This window comes from Zonotrichia albicollis, chromosome 21, assembly GCF_047830755.1.
Source record: "Zonotrichia albicollis isolate bZonAlb1 chromosome 21, bZonAlb1.hap1, whole genome shotgun sequence".
NCBI classification, from domain to species: domain Eukaryota; kingdom Metazoa; phylum Chordata; class Aves; order Passeriformes; family Passerellidae; genus Zonotrichia; species Zonotrichia albicollis.
Genome location: NC_133839.1, coordinates 8017861 through 8042873, shown reverse-complemented (window position 1 = coordinate 8042873; position 25013 = coordinate 8017861). Strand labels below are relative to the sequence as shown.

The window sequence follows — 25013 nt, the reverse complement described above, 5'->3', positions numbered from 1 at the left end:
ACTCTCACCAAGTGTAACTCTGCCCAGGTGTAACTCACTCTGCCCAGGTGTAACTCTCCCCCAGGTGTAACTCTGCCCAGGTGTAACTCTCACCAGGTGTAACTCTCACCAGGTGTAACTCTGCCCAGGTGTAGCTAACTCTCACCAAGTGTAACTCTGCCCAGGTGTAACTCTCCCCCAGGTGTAACTCTGCCCAGGTGTAACTCTTTCCCAGGTGTAACTCTTTCCCAGGTGTAACTCTGCCCAGGTGTAACTCTCACCAGGTGTAACTCTCCCCCAGGTGTAACTCTCACCAAATGTTCATCTCGCTGAGATTTACACTTCTCACCAGGTGAAGCCAGGGGATGTGTATCTTTCTCTCCACGTTGACATTTGTGGCAGGGGACTGAGGAGCAGAGCTGGCCTGTGTGCCCAGCACACTCCTGTGACCTCTGTGTGCCCCAGGCTGCACGTTGGAGCTGCAAAGTCTTCTTGTCCCATTGCATGATGCCACTGATGTAGATGAGTCAATTAAAGGCTGCTCTGTGAGCCTGGCCTTGGGAGAAATAACAAGATGCTGTCCCCAAAAACCATGGATTTAATCAAAGATGTGGAACAGGGGCCGCAGCTCCTTTTTTTTTTATTTTTCAGCCTCTGCTAGATCTTCCATCTCCTTTTTGCCTGTCTGCTTCCCTTCACATCTCCGTGGTCCCAAACAAGCTCAGTTTGCCTGTATGATTTGTTGATGGATGAGCAGGGTTTTCTCTCCTACAGCATTTGTGAGCAGCCTGAAGAGAAAATGGCAGGAGGAGCTGGAAATCATTTAAATCAGAATAGTGTTAGAGCACTGCTTAAATCTCTGATCAGCTGCTTAAATTAAATTGTAGTAATAACAAAGTGTTAATATAATGAAATTAAATTCAACCATGGGATTCCACCAGCTCATCAGTGTGGGGCTCATTTTCATGTAAAACTATGTGGTTATGCTCTGATTGCCATGTGATGACAACTGAGAATACACTATTTTTTGACAGTGACCTGGATGTTTAGTAAATTAGGCTTCTCCTGGAGAAGAAATTATCAGGCAAGACTTGAGAAGATTCCGAAGTGTTCAATTAGTTTAATATTAAATGTTTGAAAACAGTATCCTCCCACTGTGCCACTGCTATCTCCCCATTTCAGCACTTACTCATTCTTTAAAAATCAGTGATAATCACTGGTCCAAAGAAGAAGAAAGTATTCAAGTGCTTTACAAGTAGAGCTACTTCACAAGCCATGAATGAAAGCTTTTGGCTTCCACTTGTGTGAGAGAGAGCACTATCACAGCTTTGCTGCACAGATGAAAAGGCTGAGGGGTGGCAAGGTTAGTGTTTGCATAAATTTGTGGTAAACAATTCTAAAATGTGAAGTAAAAGTCCTGAATTGTACAGCTCTCTTACTTGGTAGTGGTCCTTGCTAGCAAAACATGGAACTGTAGGACTAGATAAAAGTGCTTGACTATTTTTGATTTAATTGGGAGGCTATAAATATGATTCTATAATGTTCTAAAAATACGTGGGCACTTTGATTTTAAAAAGTGTCCTTGTTGGATTAAATGGTTACTACCTATTAAATTGCTCTGACCCATTCTCATCTTACTTTGGACTACATTACTGTGAATATATTATTTTAAGAAATGTTAAAACTTCATTAAAAAATCCTTACTCATTTTTGCAAGGATTTGGCGAGGGATAAGATAAATGGCTGGAGCAGTGAGGAACAATGAGAACAATGAGACAGGGCACTGTCAAATGAAATAAGCTGAATTAAAAATGGTGATTTTTCCATTAGTACCTTTAAATTAGGGTCATTTCATAGTTTCTCATTATCTGGTCTATTTTTTCAGAGCCAACAATGAGATTTTCAGTATGAAAGTGTCTCTGAGCTGCAGAATACCAATGTCCTGACCCATGTAATACCATAACCACAGTTTATCCTGTTTCCCCTATCCCTAATGAGACAGAGATGTGAAACAGCTGTGGGGTTTGGATCCCTCCCAGGGTGACACCCACCCTCCATCAGCCCTGGAGGAGCAGAGCAGCCCCTCCTGCAATCTGCCCCAGGGGTTTCACTCAAGGCATGCCACCAGGAGCACTTTCAGCATGCTGCTCTGCTCCTCATGTCCTCTTGTCTTCATTTCTCCTCTCTCCTTAGAGAGAGGGCACTGGTGAACAATAAACCTGGCAAAAATCAGCATTATCTGTCACCAGCCCCAGCGAGGAGCCAGTGCCAGGGAGAACACACCTTTCAGACACTGCCAGCTGAGCACTCGGCCTCTTGTGTACCCAGATAGCAGCAGTGGCTATCAGATCTCCTAAAATCATATGTCTGCCACATAAATTGTTATTCATTCTGCACAGGAAGCAGAAACCTCCTTGGATCAATACCAGGAAGTGTGAGCTGCTGAACTCAATGGCTGTCCCCTGCCCCAGTGTCAGCAGGGCCCTGCAAGTGCAGCCACTTTTCAGAGAGTGCCCTGTGCTTTTTCCCTTCCCTTGCCCTGCAAGTGCAGCCACTTTTCAGAGAATGCCCTGTGCTGTTTCCCTTCCCTGGAGCCTGGCTAGGGATGGCACAGGAGCCACTCCCAGGGAGGACCTGTCCCTGTCCCCATCTTTTCACGTGCCACATGTTGCTTTTAAGGGTTTTCCTTTCTTTTCTTTTCTCTTTCTTTTTTTTTTCCCAACTCCAACTTAAGGTATTTTGATTATATTAATTATTTTATTTGTTCTGTTTAAAAAAAATTATTTTGTTTTGATGTAGCTTACTTAAATTGGCCATGGCATTAACAAAATGGGAGGAAATGTGGGAACAGAGCCATGAACTTACCACTGTGAGGGTGACTCTTGCAATATTTTCTTCCGAGCCAGCACCACACTCTGCTTGTTATCCCCTTAGCTCCGTGCTGCAGGTGAAGGATTAGTGCCTGACTCCTGATTTACATGGCTTAACAAGACTGTTTTCAGACAGCAGAAAAGAGGTGAAGTTGTTGAGAGCATCTTTTAATTTTTAATGGATGAATTTTTCCAGAGCCCTGACTCCTTTCTCTGCAGTCAGCTCTGCAGGGGCTGTTGCAGCCCAGCTGCCACCACTGCTCTGTCAGCCCACTAATTGTGCTTTTCCCTCCTTTGCAGGAAATTGTGTCAGAGGTAATAGCTTTTACTGGATAGAGGCAGATCTTGAGCAACTGGATCAGACCTCATAGGTTTGGCAAGTGGAGCTGTTTTTCATCCCAGTCTGACTCGTGTCTGGCCTCTGTGCCAGCAGAGCTTGTGTTGGTGGTGTGGGCTGGTGCTTTAAGGAGCTGCATCATGTTCCCCATCCCATTAAACCCCATTTTGAGCCATTAATCCCCACACTGTGGGACAGCTGGATTGTGCTGACAAGAATCATTCAAGGGATTCCCACCTCTCTTGGAGGTTCTGAGCAGTGGGGAAGGAGGTTTGCAACAAGAAGCATCATCCTTGGTTATGGTGGGCAGTAGTTTCTCTCCAGCTGATCACTCCCTCCCTCCTTGTGAGCACAGAGCTGCTGTCCCTTGGTTTAATCCATCCTTGTGCTGTTTGCCTGGAAATGGGTGGGCAGGTATCCCAGCAGCAGCAGCAATAATCAGATCTTGAAATCTCGTTACTTCCTGGCAGCTGGAGATCTCTGCACTGCTGGAGGAAATATCCAGTGATGAGCTCCACTGCTGCCCATCCACCTTTGGTGGCTGCAGAAACTCCTGTGGAAGCTTTTCCTCACTGAAACAAGGAGCAGTTGTACCTCCAAGGCATGTACATGCCATTAGTGGAAATTTGGCTGCATCCCTCACTGTGGAAAAATAAGTTGCCTTTCTCAGAATGTTGGGTTTTTTCTTATGTTTTCTTTTTAATTAAGGAACATTTCCAGTAATTACCATTAACCAACTGGCTGTCAGATTCCAGCAGAAGGCACAAGTGATTCCCTTGTGAAAGCTCCAGTTCAGTGCTTCTGTTCTCACTTGTTCTCACCATTCTTGAGCAAATTGAGCAAGTGCACAGAAAATTCACAGCAACTGTTCTTCTTTCTTGTGTGCCTGCTAACGTATGTTCGGGAAAAGGGGGGATCAGATAAGTGATTAAAGGCGTGCATGACACAGCCATGTGCTTCCCACGTGTTCCCTGCCTGGTTCCCATTCCTGGAGCTCACTCCCAGCCTGCAGCACACACCAGGCTCTGCCCTCAGCAGGATCTGAGCTCTTTTCATTCACATGGTGAGAGCCTCAGTCAGGGCCTTCCTCATGGCTGGGAAGTCATAACGTGTTTTCTCCTTTCTGTCCTGAGGTTTTCGCTCCTTAATTTGGAGCAGAGGGAAGGGGGATTGAAAAGATTTGCATCCCTTTAACCAGCTGCTCTGACTTAGGTATTGTTTTGCCTTTCCTGTTTAGCATTCCTTCTGTGTTTGTGTTCATTTCCACTGCCTGTGGCAGGCTTGGACATTGGTATTAATAGTGCTGTTGCCTGCTGCCATCACTGGATCCTCTGGGGTGATGAAAACCATTTCCTCTGGGGGTTTATACATTTTCCTTGCAGTTGGAACACTGCAGGTCTCTGCAGGTCTTGCTGACCAGTCCCATGTTGACTTCACAGGCCACACACCCCATGTTTTTTGTGTGATTGATCTTTGAGAAGTTTTGTCTTGGTCTCCAGACTCTGTCTTTTCCTGATCTACCATGTTGATCTGGGGGCTTTGTCCACAAGCAAAAGAGTTGATGCTGGAGCTGCAACTGAATTGAACTCTGATATTTTCCAAAGAGGGATGCATGACAGCATGGTTAATAAAGCTTACAAATGTTTTCTTCCCCTGCTGCCCCCTTTGTTTTGTTACAAAGATGTGCAGGAATCTCTCCTCCACAAGGAGAATTTGGATTTTGTGTTCTCTTGTGCAGAAGCCAGGAGACACAAGAATCCCCATCCATCCCTGCACTGTGGTAACCATCAATTAAAACCAGGGAGGTCAGCTCTGCAGCCAGGTCAGAGGCCTTGCTGAGAAACATTCCAGGCTGAGGAGTTGCTGCCTTTCCTGTGGCAGTGCTTGAAGCCATTCTGTTGGCAGCTTGTGTTTCCAGCCATTCATTGCAGGAGCATTTCCTTCCTCATTAGCAAAAGTACCTGGAAGCCCAGCATTGTGTTATGAGATAGGAAGTCTTTTCAAATAGTTGTCTGTGCAATTATATTCTTAGAGTCTAATGACTTTGCAACACCCAGCATTTTGTGAACATAATTCTGTACTGTTACAATTTGGGCATCCAGTTCTGGCCAGCTGCCCACATAGTTCCCTTAATAACATTAGCAGGGGAGATCTGAAAGATTGATCCTTTCCTCTGATAGCTTCATACTTTGGGAGTCTGATGCTCTACCTGCTCTGGGAGTGTCTGGCAGGATGGCAGATTAATTTGGCAGAAGTCCATAGGGTAACTGAGAAGGCTGTGCTTAAAAGGTAAAGACTGTGTCTGCTGATGCTGCAGATGCTCTGTCAGCCATGTAATTGAATTCAACTTTGGATTTGGGCTGGAGGCTGCTGTAACTTGGAACCACTGACTCTGTGCATGTATACCCTGTTAGCCGTGGTCAGCCATGCCTAGTGAGTGTGAAGAAGCATCTCTCCTGAAATAAGTTTAAATAGAAAAAAGTGCTTATCTCCTGCCATCTAATCCAAATAAACAGCCAGAATGTCACTGACCTTTGGGACATCCTGGAACAAGGCTTCTAATGACGGAAAGCTGTTCTGAAATATTCACAGTTGCAAAAAATCAAAGGCAGCAAATTGAAAAGGTTGAAAGATGCTGTCTCTGGGAATCCTCTGTGTCACAGTGTGTGGTAAATGTTCAGGGTTTGCTTCCTGCTGCTCCCAGGAGATGAGGCTGCTCCCAGCTCAAAGCTGGCTTTGTGCAAGCACTTCCCGAGTGGCAGAGAGGTTTTTATAAAAACCACTGCGCTGGTGAGAGGAGAGGGAGCTCCCTCTTCTCCGTGTCTTGGCTGTTTGCTGTCACAGGTCAGTTATTCATTCTGGGAGCTTCTTCTGGTCCTATGGTGGGAGCAGGCAGTGTGGCCAGAGTTTGGGGACAGCAGAGCATCCTTTCCCTGTTTTGTAGCTTTCCCAGAAATCACTTCACTTAAAGCAGAGCCATGGAGTAGGAGGTTGTGTCCGTGGAGCCATAACTGACTGACCCTGCAGGAAACCTCTGAGAAGCTGATGAAAGCAAGCCCTGATTTGTTTCCAAGATAAACTGTTGCCTCTTGGGGGGAGCACTAAAGGATGGCTTGTTTCCTTGTGACACTTGTGTTGAATGAACCGTCCCCTCCCCAAAGAAGTATTTATTTTAGAGGATGACAAGGCTTCCAGGAGATGGACAACACCCAGATCCCATGGAAGCCATGGCTGGAATTCCTGGGGCAGCTGCTGGCTGGGCTGGGTCAGACTGGGGAGCAGCAGGAATGGGTGCCATATGGACATCATCTCCACTGCTGGGTGGGATTTTTTTCCCTTTGAAAAGTATGCTTCACTCTTGGCTCTTGTCCCAGCACGGCTGCATAGCTGGAATTCCAGAGCTGCTTGCAGGCTCCGGAGGAAGGAGGGGGCTCCCTGGCTCCCTTTCTACAAGATGCAACTTTACAACAAGATTGGAAGTTGAGAGCAGGCTGGCTAATTAATGCCAGCACACTAAAGGCTTCTCTGCACTGTTCCCTTTGTTAACAGCATGCTGAGAGCCTGTCTGCATCTTTAAATGATTGTTCACGGATCACATAATGAAGATTAATGCATTTTCATGGCTACCTGGGCCTTAAGCTGGTATTCTCAACATATCTCATGCCAAGAAGTTGTTCTGAAGGTGTGTTATGAGACCAGGGAGAGAGACACATACAGTGATTTTCAATACTGACTTATCTGCTTTGAAACTTCTAAAATTTCTTCAAGGTTATGTTATATTTAGGTCTAAATTACCTTCAAATTAGGATTAATGTGTGTGAGACTCCTCGAGGCAGGAGCTGTACAAATGTTCCTGCCCCAGAAGCAGTAACTCATGTCCCTGAGCTGCTGGTCCAGGCTGCAGAGCCTGCCCTGAGCTAACCCTGCCAGCACCTCACGCAGGGCTTGTCCCAGAGTGACTTGGCTGAGCACAGGCATTTCCTTTCTCCGCTGCCCTGCGTGAGCTCCAGTGCTGCTTTGCAGAGCCTGCCTTCTCCTCTGGGTTCAGCAGGTCAGGGACAAAGCCCCCTGGCCCTCCTGGGTGGAAGATGTCCATCAAGTACAAAGTGAAGGGCAGCGTGTGCAGCCCGTGTCATGTGGGTGCAGGAAATCCAGCAATGGGGGAGCTGGCACTGAGCTTTGCTGGAGCTAATTATTTCCTCTGCAGGACCAAAGCATCTTGTTATCAGCACAGCAGTTTGTTGAGTGCTTTCTTGAGCTGTTGAGCAGTGGTTTTGGGGTCTAGGCTGGGATTTGGGGTGATCATTGGAATATTAGTGCCAGTGAGATCATGAAATAGCAGGCAGGCAGAATAAATCTGCTGAGCCAAGGTGATGTCATGAGCCCGGCGTCTTACGAGGGATTTAGTGGTTTGTGCCATGCAAGTGAAAATGAATAAATGTAGAGCATTTATCCAGGCAGAAAGTAAATACAGAGATTAGAGTTGTCATTGTTACTGAGGCAGCTCCAAAAGCTGACAGTGTCCCTGGAGCCAGCGCTGCTCATCCGGAAAGAAATGGGCAGGAAGAGAGAGGAGCCTGTCCTAGGGCCAGTCTCCTTTTAGCCACAGGCACATGGAGGGGATTTGCATTTTAATTATTTTTTCAGTAGTCTTTTAAGCTCTCTTTCCAAAGCATCCCCCTCCTCTCCTCTCTATTATGGCCTGCAATTTGTTTTGGGCCCTGAGAATACACCCAGAGCACTGCTGGACCCCACGAAAGGCACAAGGCACAGGCACTCAAGGATTAAGGTGGTGGAAGGTAAAGCCTAATCATTGACCTTTACATTTCCTTTCCTTTGTAGTGGAAAAGCTTTTTTGACCAGGCTTCTGGCCTGAGGCTGCTATCCGTTTAAATTTTTAAGCCCACATGTTTCTTAGGTAGAAACAAAAATACCACTGCTGAGCTGGGTGCTGCTGCTGGGGCTCAGGTGATGGACTAAGCTTTGCTTTTTCTTACCTGCTCAACTCTCCTGAGAAAATGTAGCCTGAATTCTCCAAATCCTGCCTTTGATTCCCTTTCTTTCTACATCACAGTGGTGTCACTTTTCAGCCTGGTTTGAGCAAGTTGTGTGAGTGCTTCTTGAGAGCTCTGTGCTGCACTGTCCTGCAGCAGATCCCTCAATGGAGCAGCACCACAACTTTGTTCCAGCCTGGGGTTTTTTTGGATGATGTGATTCTTCTTTCAGTCCACTTGACTGTGACCAGCTTTGCAAGTTCTAAAATAAACTCCTCTCTAGCAGATTTAGCTTTTTTTTTTTAATGATAGTCAGCTTTGTTTTGGACTTACCCTGATGGCAAATCTTACTAGCACCAGATGTTAAAAGACAGAGGGTTGCTCTTGTTTTTCTTGGCACAATATATTCCCACTGCACCCTGTTTAATATTATCTGAACAGTAATCTGATGATTAGGAGAGATAGTGAAATAAAGCTTTACGCAGATGATCTCTTTTCATCTCTTCAGCTGACTCTTCAAGGCACTGCATTAAAGGATTGGTTTGATAAGGAATTCATCACTCCTGAGGGCAATTACCATTTTTGCTCCCTGTTTTTCACGAATGGGAAGGAGTAGCAGCATAATCTCCTTTATCCTTCAGTGTAACTTTGAAGGCAGTATCCAGCCACTCCTCCCTGGGAGCTGTGTGTTCTGGAACAGACTTGACACAGTAGCTGTTAAATTACAGGGCTGGAGCAAAAAGCATCTTAAATTTGGATCCTGTGGAAAATCCCAGAAAAGCAATAAGCACTTGAAGTAGTTTTCTCTATGTAGATACTTCCAGCATGCTCAGAGTTGTGCTTTCTGTGTACTTTCTGAGCTATCCAGGTTTTCCCCTGCCTAGCAAAGGCTGGATACCTGCAGCTCACACCTTGCTGCTCACTTTCCCTCTGTGAGATGAGCATCCAGGCTTCTGGTGGTGCAAGAACAGCCAGGAAAAGCCTGGCTGATGTATCCCAGGTAGCAATTCCTGCTCTAGTGTGTGGATGCTGAAATAGTGCTGCCTGTGTTAGAAATGCCTTTTGCTGTCACTGCTATGCTGCTGCCAATCTAATTACTTTTTCTTTTGTCTGTCTCTTTCCTTTCCCCATCTTCCTTGTTTTCTTTTGTGTTGTGTCTCTGCATCCTGCAGTACAAATCCGTGTTTAGGTCCTACTCCCAGGACTTTGTGCCTCACAACCAAGTCTCCATACCTCCTTTCCTCTCTTCTACCTCCTCCTCCTGCTCCACTCCGCCTTTCCCGCCCGTCCATGTGTCCCAGAGCCCCGACCTAGCGGTGCCCGCTGCAGCCAGCCAGTCACCCAGCACTGTGGATGTGCCAAACTCCTCTTCTCAGGAGAGCAGCTTTAATGGGAGTGCTCCTGTCTGCCTTCCTTCTGAAACCTCTTTCACTGATTCTCTCCAGACGCCTTCGGTGAGACCATCCAAAGGGATGATGATAACGCGCCTTCACGCAAGGCTGCCTTTGTTTGTTGGGGTTTTTCTTTCCAAAGAAAATGTCTCTTGTATTAATACATGCTAAATTGTGGTCTAGTTTGGTTTCCAAATGTGTGTGGATTGAAGAGAGGAAATTTCATATAAAAATGGACAGCCTCAGCAGATTTTAGAAAATGTTACACAGATATAGGAAACACAAAATGTCAAATGCTGGTGAAGGGGAGAGTTGGCTGTAGCTTCCTGCAATTGTAAGATAAAGCTGAGGGAGGTAAAGGAGTGTTCTGTGAGGTTGGTGGTTACTAAATACAGGCTCCTAACAGCAGTTCACATCCTGCAGTTGCCACCTGCTCCCTCCTGAGTCACCAGGGGCAGTGGGTCCAGTCCAGCTCTGTCTCTCCTGTGCATAAAGCCTATTGTTCTCTCCAGGTTCTGCTCTTCCCAGTCCCCATCAGCCCCAGCTGTGTGCTTGGTGGCAGGTTGTCACATGTTGGTGAAGTGAGGCTAACACTGTTCCCACTCTGCTAGTTTGAGGTCCCAGATCCCTTTGCACATCACTGAGCAGGTCTGTCCATTACAGATACTTTTTTGAACACCTCATTTTCAAGACAGTTCCTCTTCCGTCCGCTGCGAAGCCGAGAGTTGATGGGATTAGAGCTGTCAGCACAGGGCATGCTAGTGCTGCCTCTCTGCCAAGTTTGGAAGAGGGTCACTGATTGCAGAGTAAATGTGCAGCTTTTCACGCTTTGGATGTGACCTTGCTTTGCATCTTCCTTGCACCGGGTCCTTGTTACATCCCAGCAGGCCTCGAGTTTGGTGTGTTCTGGTCTGATGGGTCTAGTCCATGCTTGCAGCCTAGTTTGGGGGATATCTTTGATGCCCATGGGGCTGAGGGCTGGTCTGCACCCAGCAGGGCTGCCCTGGCTAGGACAGGATTTCTGTGTCCAGCTCTGAACATTCTGCTTCCAGCACCTTGAAATCCACCCGCTGCACCTTGGCACTGTCACCTGGGGCCCACAGCTCTTGCAAAGCAGTGCCTGCTGCTGCCCAGGGCCCTCAGGATAGTCCTCCAGAGCCAGAAATAATGATCCCCAGGATGGTGCAGCCTCAGTGGCCGCTGCTGGCCACAGAGACAGAGAACAGCTCCGAGGGAGGTGACAGCAGCTGCCAGGGCAGTTGTGCTCCCTGCTTCTGTCTGCCACAAAGCGCTGGTGGGGGGCACCATCACGTATCTCCTTTCATCCTGTCTCCCTCAGAGTGAAAACGCCAGTGAGGAGGCTGGTGAGGGTGAATATGTCAATCTGTATTCCTCTGGCCAGAGCAACGGGGAACTCCCAGGCTCTGAAGGAGTAAGTAAAGCCCGAGAGGGGCTGCCCTGCCCGGTGCATGCGCCTGCACGGGGCTCCTCTGCACACCCTGTCTGTCCCTCTGCTGCCCCAGCCATCCCTCTGCTTGCCCACTGCTGGCTGCAGGTCCGGGGCCCTCTTGGTGCAGGTACAGAGCAGGAGATGCTTTTGGGGTGATGCTGAGCCCTGGCAGGAGTCAGGGATGGCTTCTCCTGCTTCGCTGCTGTTTGGAGCTGCTTGCGTGGAGTTCCCTTGCAGAGAGCTGCACCCTGAGCCATCCTGGGGCCACATCTTTTCTTGTAACTGCTTTGCCTTCCCTATTTTAATACAGAAAGCCTTCTCCACTAAATACTTATTTTTTCCTTCGCTGTTTGGTTGCAGAGTAAATGATTGATTTAGCATTGTACTCACACGCTGTTTCTTCCTTTACCCAAGCCTTGTATCTTAGATATTTCCTAGAGGAGCCAGGGCGTTTTCCATTCCAGGGAGGTCCCATCTTCCTGTTGGGTCATAGGAAGCTGGCAGCAGTGTGTGGTGATCCTTTTGCCTGCCCTCCTCTTGGAAGGCACATCTCCTGCAGGATGTGTCCAAGACCTTTATCCATGGCGGTGTTAAATACGCCAAGAGATAGTGCTCCCATCACTTCCCCTCAGGAGACACATCTGGGCAGGCCCATCCTTTTGGGCAGCTCTGAACAGATTCTCAACTTTGAAGCAAAGGGTTTTACAGATAAGAGTCTGGAAAAATCCTGCAGACCCCAAGGAAGCCAGGCTCAGCAGGGTGTTTCCATGCTGGGTGATTTCAGTCCTGTCTGTTCACCAGGTTTGCATTTCCAAGCTTCACTCTGCATGATGTTAAATAATTCTGAACTCTGACACTTTTGGATTAATATTCCCATTTGCTGTTCATGGCTATTTGTCTCCTTAATAAATGGCTAATTTAAAATGCTGTATCTTTGCTCTGAGCTCTCTACCTGCTGTTCCGTGCCACGGGTTCAGCTGGTTCTGCTTTTTTGCATTAGCCTCATTTCCACAGCCCTGAGTCGTGGAGTGGAAACCTTGCATCATTGCAAAACCTCTTGTGATGGGAGAGGAGGGAGGTAGGGAGCAGTGAGCATCCACCCCTGAGGCAGGGGGCTGTGGTCAGGAGGGGAACTGAAACTGCAGAGCTTCGAGCTGATCGTGTCTGTTTGGATTAAAGCAGGAGGCAAAGTGTATTTCAACAGGAAGGGCTGGAGGAAAAATAAAAGGTCATGAGAGGGTTAAAATCCAAGACAACAGCTGACTTATGTTGTAACTTTCAGCATCATTTCACAATGTTAAAAGCAAACAGTACTAATTACACTAGTCTCCAGAGATGGTCCCAAATTTCCTGTCTGATTAACTTCTGTGTTTTCCTGGCATTTGGCATTAACTTGCATCAATCTTTAACTGCTCTGTAGGAATTTACAGTAAAGGGCCATTTAGAGGCAGGCAGACTGTAAATGCAAGGCTGGCTGGGCTCAAGGACCCCGTGTAATGATGAAAAACTCCTTTCTCTTGGCAGGAATCTCCCCCTGTCAAAGATGGCCCCTCCAAAGACTCGGCTTTGAACAGCAGTGCCATGGGCAAGGAGGGCAAAGATGGTGCTGAAAGGTGAGCCTTGACCCCTGGTGTCCTCCTTCCATGTTCAAAGGGTGCAGAGCCCCAAGATCCCCTCTGCCAAACCATCCTTGGGCTGCCTGGTGTGCCCTGCACCTCCTCCATGTTGTCTAAACTTTTAAGCCCACGTGTTTTGCACAGCCAGTGTTTGATGGGATCCTGAATGAGGAGAACCCTGGCAGGGTATCCCTGCTGAGCTCAAGGAGCCCCTGGGGTTAATGCAGCCTGTGTTGGCATCCTCAGTCCCTGTCAGTGGCTGTGCTGTCCCTGACACTGGCTGCTCCCTCCTGCTTCCAGGGAAATGTGTGACAAGAATCTGTATTGCTGTTTGGAATCATCTTCAAGAGGGAAATTTCTTCCTAACCCTGCTAGTTAGAGGCTGGCTGAGGCCCTGGAGCAGGAGGTTTTATATCCCTTCTAATGCTCTTAGCTGTCATTTGCCTATGTAAATGAAGAGGTGCAAGCTGGAACAGATGGGCTTCAGGAGGAGTGGAGTGAGTGCTTCCCTGCTGCTCGAGATTGCTCTGCAATTGCATTTCTAAAGCAAAAACAGAGAGCAGCAGTTGATTTGTGTGTGACAGTCAACTTCCCTCCCCCATTTTCCTGCAGTTGGTTTGAGGGTTTTAATCCCTGCAGTGAAGGAGACAGCACAAGAGTGCTCTGCAGAGCTCACTATCTGCCCAAAATACTGACTGGTGCACAGGATTTTGACTGGTGCACAAGATTTTGGCCTGGGGAAAGCTATGAGGAACATAAGTGCTTTGGTTTGGGTTTTTTTAGAAATACAGGCACAGAGAGGACATGTCCTGGCACAAGAGTACCAGCCTTTGGGGGTAGGAATGACCAAAAAAATGGTCATGATTTTCTGCTCTATTTTCCCTGTCATGTCCCCTTGTCTCAGCACAGCAGGTCATGAACTGACTAAGATGTGCATGAGGAGAGTGTGCTCAGTCTCTGTACACTTGAGGAAGAGCTTAGATTTGTGTGCACTAAAAATTTGGTGGATTAAGGAGACATGGAAGTGTGTACTTATAGTAAAATCCTGTCTGCCAGAAATGCAGACTGACAAGTGTTCACGTCCTGAAGGTTTATCTTTCTCTTTTTCAAGAGATGCACAAAACAACAGAGTTAGAGAGAGACATTTGGGCTTGTTTGCAAAAGATTTACCTCCAGAGTGTCTGTGTACTTACTGTCATTTGCTGAAGGTTATTTCCCTTTTCTTTGTCACAGGCAGCCACAGTCACCAGATGCTTTGGAGTCATCACAGCTGGAGGAAGAGGTAGATGAGCTGTCCCTTATTGACCACAGTGAAATCATGTCCAGATTAACACTGAAGCAAGAGGTAGGTGCATTCAGGGTTTGTTTGGTTTACTCTGAGTTGAAACCTGATTCTGTGTGCACAAACAAGGCATCAGCTTTTATTAGATAGGAAAAACTAGGTTGCAGCAGAAGTGGGGTGTGTGTGAAGGCTGCTGTTCAAGTATGAGATGCTGGTACAGGCAGGGAGCACCAGCAATGAGTGAGGGTTTAACAGAAGGGGAGATGTCTCCCTAAAAACCAGCACATCCTGTGCCCTTTTCCCAGTCTGCCCTTTCCCTCTTCAGCCTCTGACAGTCTGAAATGAATCACTGAGAGCCTGAGCACAATCCATCCTGGTGGGTGATGGTGCTGGCCTTCCTCTCTGAGGGCAGGCTCAGCAGGTGAATGAGCAGGACATGATGTGGAAAAGCAGCCAAGGAGTTGTTTCTGTGTTTGAGAAGTGGCTCTGTGTCTTGCCCTGGGTGCACTCCCAGCCAGGTTTGGTCCCTGTGCTCCTGAGCTGCCTGTGCCCTACACTTGTGAAGCTTGCAGACTGTCAGGGGGCTTGGCTGGAACACAGAATGGATCATTGTCTGGCACTCAGGGGTGTTCTCTGGTCAGCTGAGATGTGCAGGAGACAGTGAGAAGCTTTTACATGTTCTCTAAGCAGTATTTCATGAGTTTTGCCAGAGGGTCACCTGAAAAATTCACATCTTAGAGCTGCTCCTGGCTGTAATTCATGTTTCACTGTTTTCGACATTGAAAAGCTCAAGACATTCCTAGGGAAAGACAGCCACAACTCCAGCCTCCTCTGACTGATTGTTTCCTTCAAAAAACATATAAAAATCAGTGATTTCTGAACATTTGTGACTAGCAGATCTGTGTCTTAGTGTCCTTTCTCTTTCTTTTCTTTTTGATCTACGTGTTTGAAGCAGTATAGAGCTGTCACTGGGAGCTGCTTCCTGCAGTGTGGGAACTGCTGGCTGAGTCCTGGATCAGTTTTGCATATTTTGAGTTGTGAAATGGCAGTAGCTAGAAAAAAGATATGTTTTAGAGAGTGGTAATGCAGGGGTCAAGCAATTAGCAGGGCTGGTTTTTTCTGCCAGTTATTGGATCATTTCAGGTGACCTCTGGCCAAATGGCTCCAGATTAGGGAATTAACTGCTGGGTTTTGATGTTCCAGGAGCATGCAAGCTGAATGCATGACCTCCCACCCCAGAGCCACTGTGCTACGTGATCCTGCACTCTGAGGCAGCTCACACAGTGCTGCTGCCCTGCTCATGGGAGGATTTGTGGCATTTCTGCTCATTCTCCTCTGGGCAGAAGGTTCAGCCTCCCCTGAGCTGCACACCCTGGCCTTAGGGAGACCCTGAGTGAGGATCAGCCCAGCTCCTCCTCTGGGGCACCAAATGCTCAGTGCACATTCCAGGATTATCCCAGTACTGGGGTCCATGTCCCAGCTTGTGCTGCCAGCAGTGCCAGGAACACTTTGTGTGCTGCCAGTTGTTGCTGAGCTGGAATCTCAGCAATGTTAAACCAGGCCTGGGGGAGCTTGGGCCGTGCCTGACGTGGTTGTGTTGCCATTGCAGGGAGATGATGGGCCAGATGTCCGAGGTGGATCTGGGGACATTCTCTTGGTGCACGCCACAGAGACCGACAGGAAAGGTAGGTGAGGCACAGGGCACGGCCTGGCATAGCCTGGCACGGCCTGGCATGGCCTGGCATGGCCTGACACGGCCTGGCACAGCCTGGCATGGCCTGGCACGGCCTGGCACGGCTCTGGCTGCCTCTCCTCTGCCCACTGACAGCTGGGCTGGGGGAGTCTGCAGGGATCCCCTGAGCCTGGGGGGTTGTGTTTATCTCTGGGAGTTGGAGGTAAGCTGGATAAGCCCCTGGTGGTTCCATTTAGCCGCAGGGATGGGATTAACTCCCCCCAGCCCTTGCCTGGATCTGGCACAGCAGTGACAGTGCTGTGTCCCTGTACCTGCTGAGCTGGGCCACTGCCTCCTCAGAGAGCAGGTGTGACCAGCCTGGATCTTGTTTCCAGAGGTGCTCCTTGTCCTTTGAATTTCAGGGCAGTGGTGATGTAGGAGTTGTTGAATTGTTGTGCATCAAAGCAGGAAAAAGGGATTTTGGTTTGGGTCTGATGCAGTACCTGTGGGCACTGGGAGGCTGCCCAGGTGCTGCTCTGCTGACACCCTGTATTTTCAATTCACTGTGCCACCTCCTGTCCCTCTCTGTACCACTTGTGTCCTGGCAGCCACCCAGACCAGTTCAGAGAGGAATCCACAGTACAAAAGGAGAGGTCTGGGGGAGGAGAAGGCACATTAGCAACTCTGAGCTCCAGATTTGTTAAAACCCCTCTTCATCTGCCCAAACCCAGGCACCACACACATGAGGCAGCTCCTTTCCAAGACCTGTGGCAAAGACAGCCTTTGCAGTGTTTCCAGAGAATTATTTGAGCCTGCCAAACACATTTGTGCTGATGGCCTTAACCAGGATTGATCTCCTTATCTCCTGGGAGGCAAAGCACTAACCTCTGAATCGCTCAGTGCTCAGTTTAGAGGTTGATAGTCAAAGGGGAAATATCTTTCATGTACATTTTTAAATGACAGGGGTTTTACTGTAGCATAAGATGTTTGCAATTACTTACCAGCACCATTCAGCTAGCCAGAAAATCCTTCCCCTGACAGCTGTGTTTCCCAGTCTGCACGGGCATAGAATGCAGGCAGAAAGGACCAAAGATAGGAACACACCAGAGAGGAGGAGGCAGTTGATTGTGCCAAGGCTGGAAATGTATATTAAAGAAAACAGTCTAAATGAAATGGTGGAAATACCCCTCACAAACATGCTGAAAGTGGGGTAGAGAAATTTCTAAACATCTTATTCTCTGGAACAAGCATCACAACAAAAAACTCCCCTACTGTTCCTGCTGAAACACAGCTGCCTGGTGAGGGGGTGAGTGCTGGACCTGCAGTTCATGAACAGGGGGCTCTGAGGGCTCTGCAGGCAGTGGGGTGAGAGCTGGGAGAAGCCAGAGCAGGATTTAATGTGCCCAGTGGTGCAGCTGTGCAGAGCTGGGGCAGGGGACAGTTCCAGTGCCTGAGCTCAGCCTGCCAAGCCAGGGCTGAATGGAGCACAGAGGAATTTGTGCTATGCTAACCCACTGCTTGGGTGACTGAGAGGGTTAATGAATTAAGCTTACAATGAGAAGAATTCCAGGCTTGTAAATCAATCAGCCAAAGGCACAGAGGGGTAGAGTTAAGAGGCTTTCCTTTAAAGATGAATTTCTTGGCAGCTTCGAGTGCCAGAGCAGACCAGCTGTATTACCTCACGTTGCCTTTTGGGCAGATGGGAACCCAGAATAAATGTAACTCCACGCCCTGCTGCATGATGCTTCTTGTCCATTTGAGTTTTCTGAAAAAGCTAAATGGCATAAGGGATAAAGAGAGACCTGTGGTCTTCAGGAATAAAATCCCTGGTCAGCTGAGTGCTCACAGCCACACACACTTGCTGTGAGTGCAGAGTTAGAGCTGGACAAGGCCTGGTGTGAGCACCCAGGCTGTGTTGTCTGTCACCCAGAGGCAGCAGCACTCCTCATTTCAGGGCAGGAGGAAGGTGAGGTTCCTGCCAAGGGAAACAGAGCAGGTAGAGAGGCAGAGCTCTGCCTCTGTGCCCTGCTCCTTCCACTTCCCAGCAGTGGCTGTTGCAGCACGTGGCTGTGGGGTGATGCCTGCTCTGGCTGGGACAAGCCCTGCATGTACAGCCCAGCCTGGGCAGGCACAGCAGGAGCTCTTGCTCTGCCTGCCCCTGGTGCAGAGCTCCTGGCAGGGCAGGGTGCCATCCCTGCCCACCCTGCTGCCCTGCCCCTGCTCTGTGCTGCCACTAATCCCCAATGCTCCCATTTTGTCACTCCTGTCCATAGGGATCAGGCATTGGCACTGCAAGTGCTCTGCAGTCTCGACCTAACATCTGCATTCCTGTTTGCAGTTTGTGCTTTTTTCAAATTCCATCCCCTGTGCCCATGATAATGCCCAGAGCCTTTGCAATTCCAGGCCCTACAGCAGCTTGTCCTGCAGGTGGATCAGCACAGGCTGCGTGCACCACAACTCTCTTGGGGCAGCATCAGTTTTTGTAGTGCAATTTGCTTTTCTTTTGGCTGGAAATAATATTTTATTTACACTGTCCTGGGATGGATTTCGTGGAACTCAGCAAGGGCAGAGGATCTGCAGCCCCACAGCATGTGCTGAAATGTGTATGTTCCTCATTGGGAGAGCAGAGTGACCTGCCTGAGCACCAAAGACAGAGCAGGCATCACCTCTTGCCATCAGATTTCTTTTTTAAGCATCCCCAAGGTCTGAACTACGTTTTTCCTTGACACATTATTGATAGCTCCTGTCTCACAAGCAGGTGTTTTTCACTGACCCCTTTATGAGGCACAAGCCCGAGTGGGAGCCAGGGCCAGCCCGGTGGGGACAGGGCAGTGTCACTGCTGCTCCTGTGCCAGAGGGTCCATCTGCTGGTAAGGACCAACAACACAGCCTTCCTGGGAAGTTCATTCACACCAAAATGTGTCCCTGTCCTTCTCTGTTCATCTGCATTCAACCTCACAAGCAGCTCCTTTTTCTGAAAGCAGGGCTGACTGAAGCTTTTTTGCTTTTTCCCCCAGATCTGGTGCTGTACTGTGAAGCCTTTCTGACCACATACAGGACATTCATTACCCCTGAAGAGCTCATCAAGAAGCTGCAGTACAGATATCCTTTTATCAGAGGCAGTTCACTCCCATCAGGAGTCAGAGCTGGATGGTCAGTGTGGAGGGAGCTGGTGGCAGGTTTTTGGTCAAAAGCCTGCTGGCAGCATGGTCAGTGATGTGCTGGCCCTGGTGTGTCCCAGGCAGGAATTCCTTCACCTCCACTCTCTCCAGTGGGAATTGCTGCAGGCCAGGTCCAGTCACAGTGGATTCTGAACCTGAGTTGTCTGCTGAGGGTCCTGGCAGGGTAGAGCAGCAATTCAGGTTTTCTGTATGTCACTGGGGAAATGTGTTTTATTTGGGACATCTCATTTGTGGAGTGGGGACCAGAGAAGCTTCTGCCTTCCAGAGGGGCCATGGGCATTCCCTGCATGGGAAAGTGTAGTTTAATATTTTAGATGATTAAGCCATCAAGGCTTTCTCTCTCTTACTGCAATAAACTCAGCCCTGAAGATGCTCTTGGCCTCCCAGCCCTGAGCTGAGCTTGTGCCTGGTAACCCTGATGTGCAGGGTGAGCATTCCTGGCAGAGGATGGAGAGGGGCTCTCCCTGAGCACCCTGCTGCCTTTCCTTGCCCCTGCCTCTGTTCCCTGCCAGCAGAGCAGGGCAGGCTCTGGCCCTGGTGGCCCTGGTGGCCCTGGTGGCTGTGTTGGCCCTGGTGGCCCTGGTGGCCCTGGTGGCCCTGGTGGCCCTGGTGGCTCTGGTGGCCCTGGTGGCTGTGGCTCTGTGCAGCCACGTCAGAGGCAGCCTGACGTCACCGTGTCCTGCTGCAGCTCGTCAGTGCCATCTGCAGCAGAGCTGCTGCTCTGGATCAGCAGCCAGGGACACAGCATGGCTCAGCCAGGTGACAATCCTGCCTGGGCTACCCTGCCAGTGCTGCCTCACTGATAACCTTGCTCTCTGTCCCTTTGTCCACCTGGCAGAAGGTTTTTCGGCCTGTGCTGTCGCCCCTGTCACTGTCCTTGCAGCAGATTGGGCAGCCAGGAAGGTGGAGGTGACATCTGAGATCTGTTGAGAGCAGATGTCACAGACCAGTGGGGGAGATCACTGTGGGGAAGTGCTGCTCATTAAATGCCACCTTAGAGAGAACAATTTCAGGGTACACCTGCTCTCAGTTCTGTGAGGTGTCAGTTCCTCCTCACACCCCTGCTACCAGCAGCTGGTGTCAGTTTAATGCCATCTCAGTGTCCCTTATCTCCTGGAAATCAAGCACCAGTTTCCATCAGGACAGAACAGTGTTCTAATGTGGGTGCCCCATCCCTGGCAGTGTCCAAGGCAAGGCTGGATGGAGCCTGAGCAACCTGGGACAGTGGAAGGTGTCCCTGCCCATGGTAGGGAGTGGAACTGGATGATTATTAAGGTCCTTCCACCCCAAATCATTCAATGATTTTATGATTCCTTGAGGCAGTTGGGAATTGCACTGATGCTGGTCTGGCTACACTGAGTTAATTCTTTAATTTGCAACCAACATATGAGAAGTTTTGCCACTTCCCGGACACGTTCAAGAAGAGAGTCAGTAAGAACACCTTCTTTGTGCTGGTGAGAGTGGTGGATGAGCTGTGGTGAGTTCCTTTCTTCATTTTAGGATGTAGAGTCAGTAACTCACAGAAACCTGGCAGCTGGGAAAATGTGGGTTTTAGGGAAGATGTATTTTTTTAACCCAATCTGTAATGACAGCTGAAATCTCCCAACCCTGACCAGTGGGACACCTGTAGTGCTGAACTGTGTTGGAAGAACAGATTGTTCCTGTGTGTCCTAAATGGGTCAGTGGTTTGAAAATAACAAATAAAAGGGGAGTCTCTGGGAAAGAGCTGGAAAGAGGAATTTCAGTCACCTAATTCTGCTGGTAGGAAAGAGCAACGAGAGTCAGTACAGATACAAACCCCAGAGCTCAGTGTCTCAGCTCTGATGCCTTCCCTGCATTTTCCACCTTCCTCCCAGCTTGGTGGAGTTGACAGAGGAGATCCTCAAGCTGCTGATGGACCTGGTGTTCAGGCTGGTGTGCAGTGGGGAGCTGAGCCTGGCCAGGGTGCTGCGCAAGAACATCCTGGATAAGGTGGATCAGAAGAAAATGCTGAGCTACGCCAACTCCATCAAACCTCTCGCAGCCAGAGGGGTGGCAGCCAGGTGAGGAGAGGTGTCTGTGACCATACCTGTGTCCTCTGAGAGCCAGGGCACCCCTTCCCTGGGAACACAAGAGTTTCCTCACTTCAAAATACAAGAAAGATAAGAAAACAGGTCACGTTTTCTGAGCTTTGGTACTTCCTGGTTGTTTTCCACAGGCCAGGGACACTGCATGATTTCCACAGCCATGAAATAGCTGAGCAGCTGACCCTGCTGGATGCTGAACTCTTCTATAAAATCGAGGTAGAGAGATGAGGATGGGCTGAGGGCAGTGGGAGGGTCTGGACCTTCTGCCAGCTCTCCCAGACACCTGCTGGACTGTAGGACACAGCTGATCTTGTGCCAGCAAGTGGCTGTGAGCACAGGCTGCAGCTGGGAATCTTGGGGAGGAAATCCCATTTTCATGTGTGGTATTTTCACACCCCTCTCCTCTCCTTCCTTGGCAGATTCCAGAAGTTCTGCTTTGGGCAAAGGAACAAAATGAAGAGAAGAGTCCCAACCTGACACAGTTCACAGAGCACTTTAATAACATGTCCTACTGGTAAGGAGCTCAGAATGTGGCACTGAACTGTGCCTAACCTCCAGTGCCTTGCAAATATTCCAAGTATTCCTCATAGACTTGGGTTCCTTTGTTACAAATGGGATAATGTGTATTTTTGGCCAGGAAGTAGATGCAGAGCACTCATCTAAGACTTCAGAGCACAGCAGAAATAAAATAAGGAGAGTCTTGTAATCCAGAGGAATTAATTATCAGTATCACTGAGCTCTTGAAACAAACATTGCCCTTGCAAATAAATGCACTCTGTGGCAGTATCCTGTCTTTGCTGTGGATTAGAGTGCACCATTTAAGTGGGAGGTATTGTGAACATTTTTGCATTGGCCCATCCCTATTAGTGATCAGTTTTCTTAATGAAACAAGAGGAAATCTGATCTCTGCTTAAGCAGGTTTATCTTTTATTCTGTCTGTTCTTCCAGGGTTCGTTCAATAATTATGCTACAAGAGAAAGCCCAGGACCGAGAGAGGCTGCTCCTTAAATTTATAAAGATTATGAAGGTACCAGTTTGTTTTTTCCTGTGAATCACACACACTGCTGCTTAAAGGGGCAGGGGAGTGGGGTCCTCTGCTTGGTAGAGCTGTTTTATGCTAGAAGGCTTTTCAGAGCTCTTGAGTAACTGGAATATTCTCCCTCTTGACAGCACTTACGAAAGCTGAATAATTTTAATTCCTATCTGGCCATTCTTTCTGCACTGGATTCTGCACCCATCCGAAGGCTGGAGTGGCAGAAACAAACCTCAGAGGTGAGGAGCAGTGAGGCCTGTGGTCTCTGGGGGAAGGCTGAGTGTGGTTATGTGTGAAGCAGCTGAGTGGTTTTACCTCCCAGCTGTGTCCCAGGGCGCAGGGATGGTGGAAAACTCCTCTCCAGTGGGTAAAATGCCACAGTGCTGGAAGCCTTCAGTGTGGCTGGGCATTCTGACAGCTGCAGGAGTGCCAGCACAGTCACAGGGGACAACAGCCTCCTCCTCCTCCTCCTCGTGCAGCCCAAGGCTGGGGGAGGCAGAAGGCAGCAATGTGAACACCCCAGGGTTGGGCTGAGTAAATCAGCTGGAGGTGTTTGCAGGGTGGCATGCACTCCCTGCTCTGTGTGGCTCTCGGGGGGAGGTGACAGGGAGAATGGCTGTGCAGCAGGGGTGTCAGCAGGGGGTTTGTGTGCTGCAGGGCCTGGCTGAGTACTGCACCCTGATCGACAGCTCCTCGTCCTTCCGCGCCTACCGAGCGGCCCTGGCCGACGTGGAGCCCCCCTGCATCCCCTACCTGTGAGTGCAGCTCCTCCCCTCACCCTGCTCTGCACATTCAAATGTCTCCTGCAAGGGTTTCTCAGCAGCTGCTGCTGAGCTCAGCCCTTGCCTTTTGCCCAGCACTGGGGGTAAGGCAGCACTGCCACATCAGCCCATGGGTGCTCTCTGGAGCAGTTTGGCTGGGGGTGTTTGCATCTCAACACCTTTGGATCCGCTGCTGGGGAATGTTTCCCTCTGGACAAGGTTGCCATTCTGGTGGCAGTGGGAGGCTGTTGGATTTTGTTTTGCTGCCTTTTGGCTGGCCACCCTGCCCTTTGTGACTAACCTCTGTGTCTGTTTGCCTTCTCCCTTGGCCTGCTGCCCCTTTCCCTCTTTCAGAGGCCTGATTCTGCAGGACCTGACCTTTGTCCATCTGGGAAACCCTGATTACATTGACAGCAAAGTGAACTTTTCCAAGCGCTGGCAGCAGTTTAACATCCTGGACAGCATGAGGTGCTTCCAGCAAGTGTAAGTGCAGCAGTGGGGCTCAGAGGTGGGGCCTGGGGCCGGGGCTTGGGCATGGGAGCCCCTGTGCAAGGAGAAGGGAGTCTAAAAGGGAAGGGAGTTGGAAGGAGAGCTGGGAGCAACAGGGCTCTAATCAGTCTCCTTCCCCCTCTAGGTTAGATAAACATTGTAAGGGCATTTTTCTGATATTAGTTTTGAGATCCAGGTAAAGTTTGCCTTCAGGTTTTGCCGTTGCTGGTTCCTGTGTTCTCTGGGATGTTTGGGGTTTTCTTCAGTGCTATCTTGCAGCAGAGGCAGCAGATCTACCTCCTGATTTCTGTATGATAAGTGCCTTTTTCCCCTCAATTCAGCACCAGCTTTTTCCCCTTTGTGGTGTGACACCACTGCCATGAGCACAGGGCACAGCCCACACACAGTGCTGGGTGTCCTCAGAGCAGGACAGGGACAGGGGTGGCCCAAAGGCAGGAGAGGAGTCCAGGCAGCCCTTGTGTAACTGCAGCTCCTCTGTGGCTTTCCAGACATTACGACATCAAAAGGAACGACGACATAGTGTCATTCTTCAACGACTTCAGCGACCACCTGGCTGAGGAGGCCCTGTGGGAACTGTCGCTGAAAATCAAACCGCGGAACATCACGAGGCGGAAAACAGATCGGGAAGAGAAAACCTAGGAGGAGGGGTTGTGCGAGGAGAATCACTCCGCAGAGGCGCCGAGGGCAGCTATGAGACTGGAGTTCAATGTCTGTACCTGTCACTGGATGACACACCCTCCCTCCCAGCTGGCAGCCAGCCCTGGGGGTGGCCATGCCGGCCGGCGCAGCCGCCGAGGGCAGAGATCGATCGTCCGGTGCTCGCTGCACTCGCCCTCCTCCTCCTCCCGCCCCTCTGTGCCATGAACCAGCTTTAACCCCGGGGACAGAGCTGTGTGGAAGGAGTGTCCCACGCCAGCGTGTTGCTGGTTTGCTGGCCTGTTGCATTCAGGTGTACCCTGGCTCTTGTTTCCATCCCGAGCAGGGGCAGCAGGAGCTCAGCGCCCACTGACTCATGTCCGGAGCGGCGTCGGGCAGCAGCCAAGGAAGCCAAGGGTTGGAGTCTCCCCTGCAATGCCACCTTCCCAACGTGTTCGTGAGGATGGAAGTGTCTCCTGCTGCCTGCCAGAGGAGCTCTGCTTCCAGAGAGCTGCTTGTGTTTACAGGGGTCTCGGCTCACCCCAGATCTCTGGGCCTTCTTCACGGCAGGAAGGCACCGGTCGTAGATGCAGAAGAGGCACTGAAAATGTGGGCAGGGACCCGCCATCTCCAGTCATCACACCCCCCTCCTCCTCTCAGATCTCGTTATTTAAGCAACAGTAAATCCCTCTGAACCTGGAAACACGGACTGCCCAGGTACTGGGGGTCACCTGCCTGTGCCCCCGTGTCTCTTAGTGATGGTACTTAGCTTTTGCACAGGAAATGCTGTAGGATACAGACTGTACATACCTAGTGTTTAGAACCCCCTGGGGATTTTTGATGCATGTCTGAATACCCATGAGTTTATAGGAAAAAAAAAAAAAAAACAAGACAAGTGCAAACCAGTCTGTATAAAATCCACAACCAGTGACAATGTTGTTCCGAGTGCTGGATAAAGGAGGCTCGGGGCAGCCAGGTGGGCACTGGCTGCAGAGCAGGGGCTGGAGCCTCCTGAAGGAGCCAATTCTGGGTTGGGAACCAGGAAGGAGCCCTGTGCCCAGCTGAGCCACCCTGTCCTCCCACCCACTCCTCTTCCTCTCTCTGTTGCCAGATGTTTTTCTCTGGGGGTCCCTGTTAGACCCTCAGTGCTGTGCTTTGAGAGCTGTGCTTTGGCAGGACCCCCAGCCAGTCCCTGTCCCCAGTCCTGCTGCTGCCAGCAGGGCAGGGACAGCCC

At 49.6% G+C, this 25013-nt stretch overlaps 1 protein-coding gene across 9 annotated transcripts in view; it reads left to right on the top strand.

Annotated features, from left to right (window-relative positions):
- Positions 1-24674, top strand: part of RAPGEF1 (Rap guanine nucleotide exchange factor 1) — an 82187-nt gene extending 57513 nt beyond the window's left edge. For 4 of the 9 annotated variants that reach the window (XM_074556635.1, XM_074556631.1, XM_074556630.1 and 1 more), the window contains 15 exons: positions 9353-9634; positions 10911-11003; positions 12546-12634; positions 13871-13982; positions 15529-15604; positions 18609-18697; positions 20162-20250; positions 20630-20815; positions 20971-21055; positions 21259-21353; positions 21788-21866; positions 22010-22111; positions 22530-22627; positions 22988-23116; positions 23632-24674. In XM_074556635.1, the coding sequence (XP_074412736.1) occupies positions 9353-9634; positions 10911-11003; positions 12546-12634; positions 13871-13982; positions 15529-15604; positions 18609-18697; positions 20162-20250; positions 20630-20815; positions 20971-21055; positions 21259-21353; positions 21788-21866; positions 22010-22111; positions 22530-22627; positions 22988-23116; positions 23632-23782 (1755 nt within the window). In that variant the 3' untranslated portion in view covers positions 23783-24674. The remainder of the gene's footprint in view (positions 1-9352; positions 9635-10910; positions 11004-12545; positions 12635-13870; positions 13983-15528; positions 15605-18608; positions 18698-20161; positions 20251-20629; positions 20816-20970; positions 21056-21258; positions 21354-21787; positions 21867-22009; positions 22112-22529; positions 22628-22987; positions 23117-23631) is intronic. The other 5 variants (XM_074556634.1, XM_074556633.1, XM_074556636.1 and 2 more) reach the window with 3 other exon arrangements.
- The last annotated feature ends 339 nt before the right edge of the window (positions 24675-25013 follow it).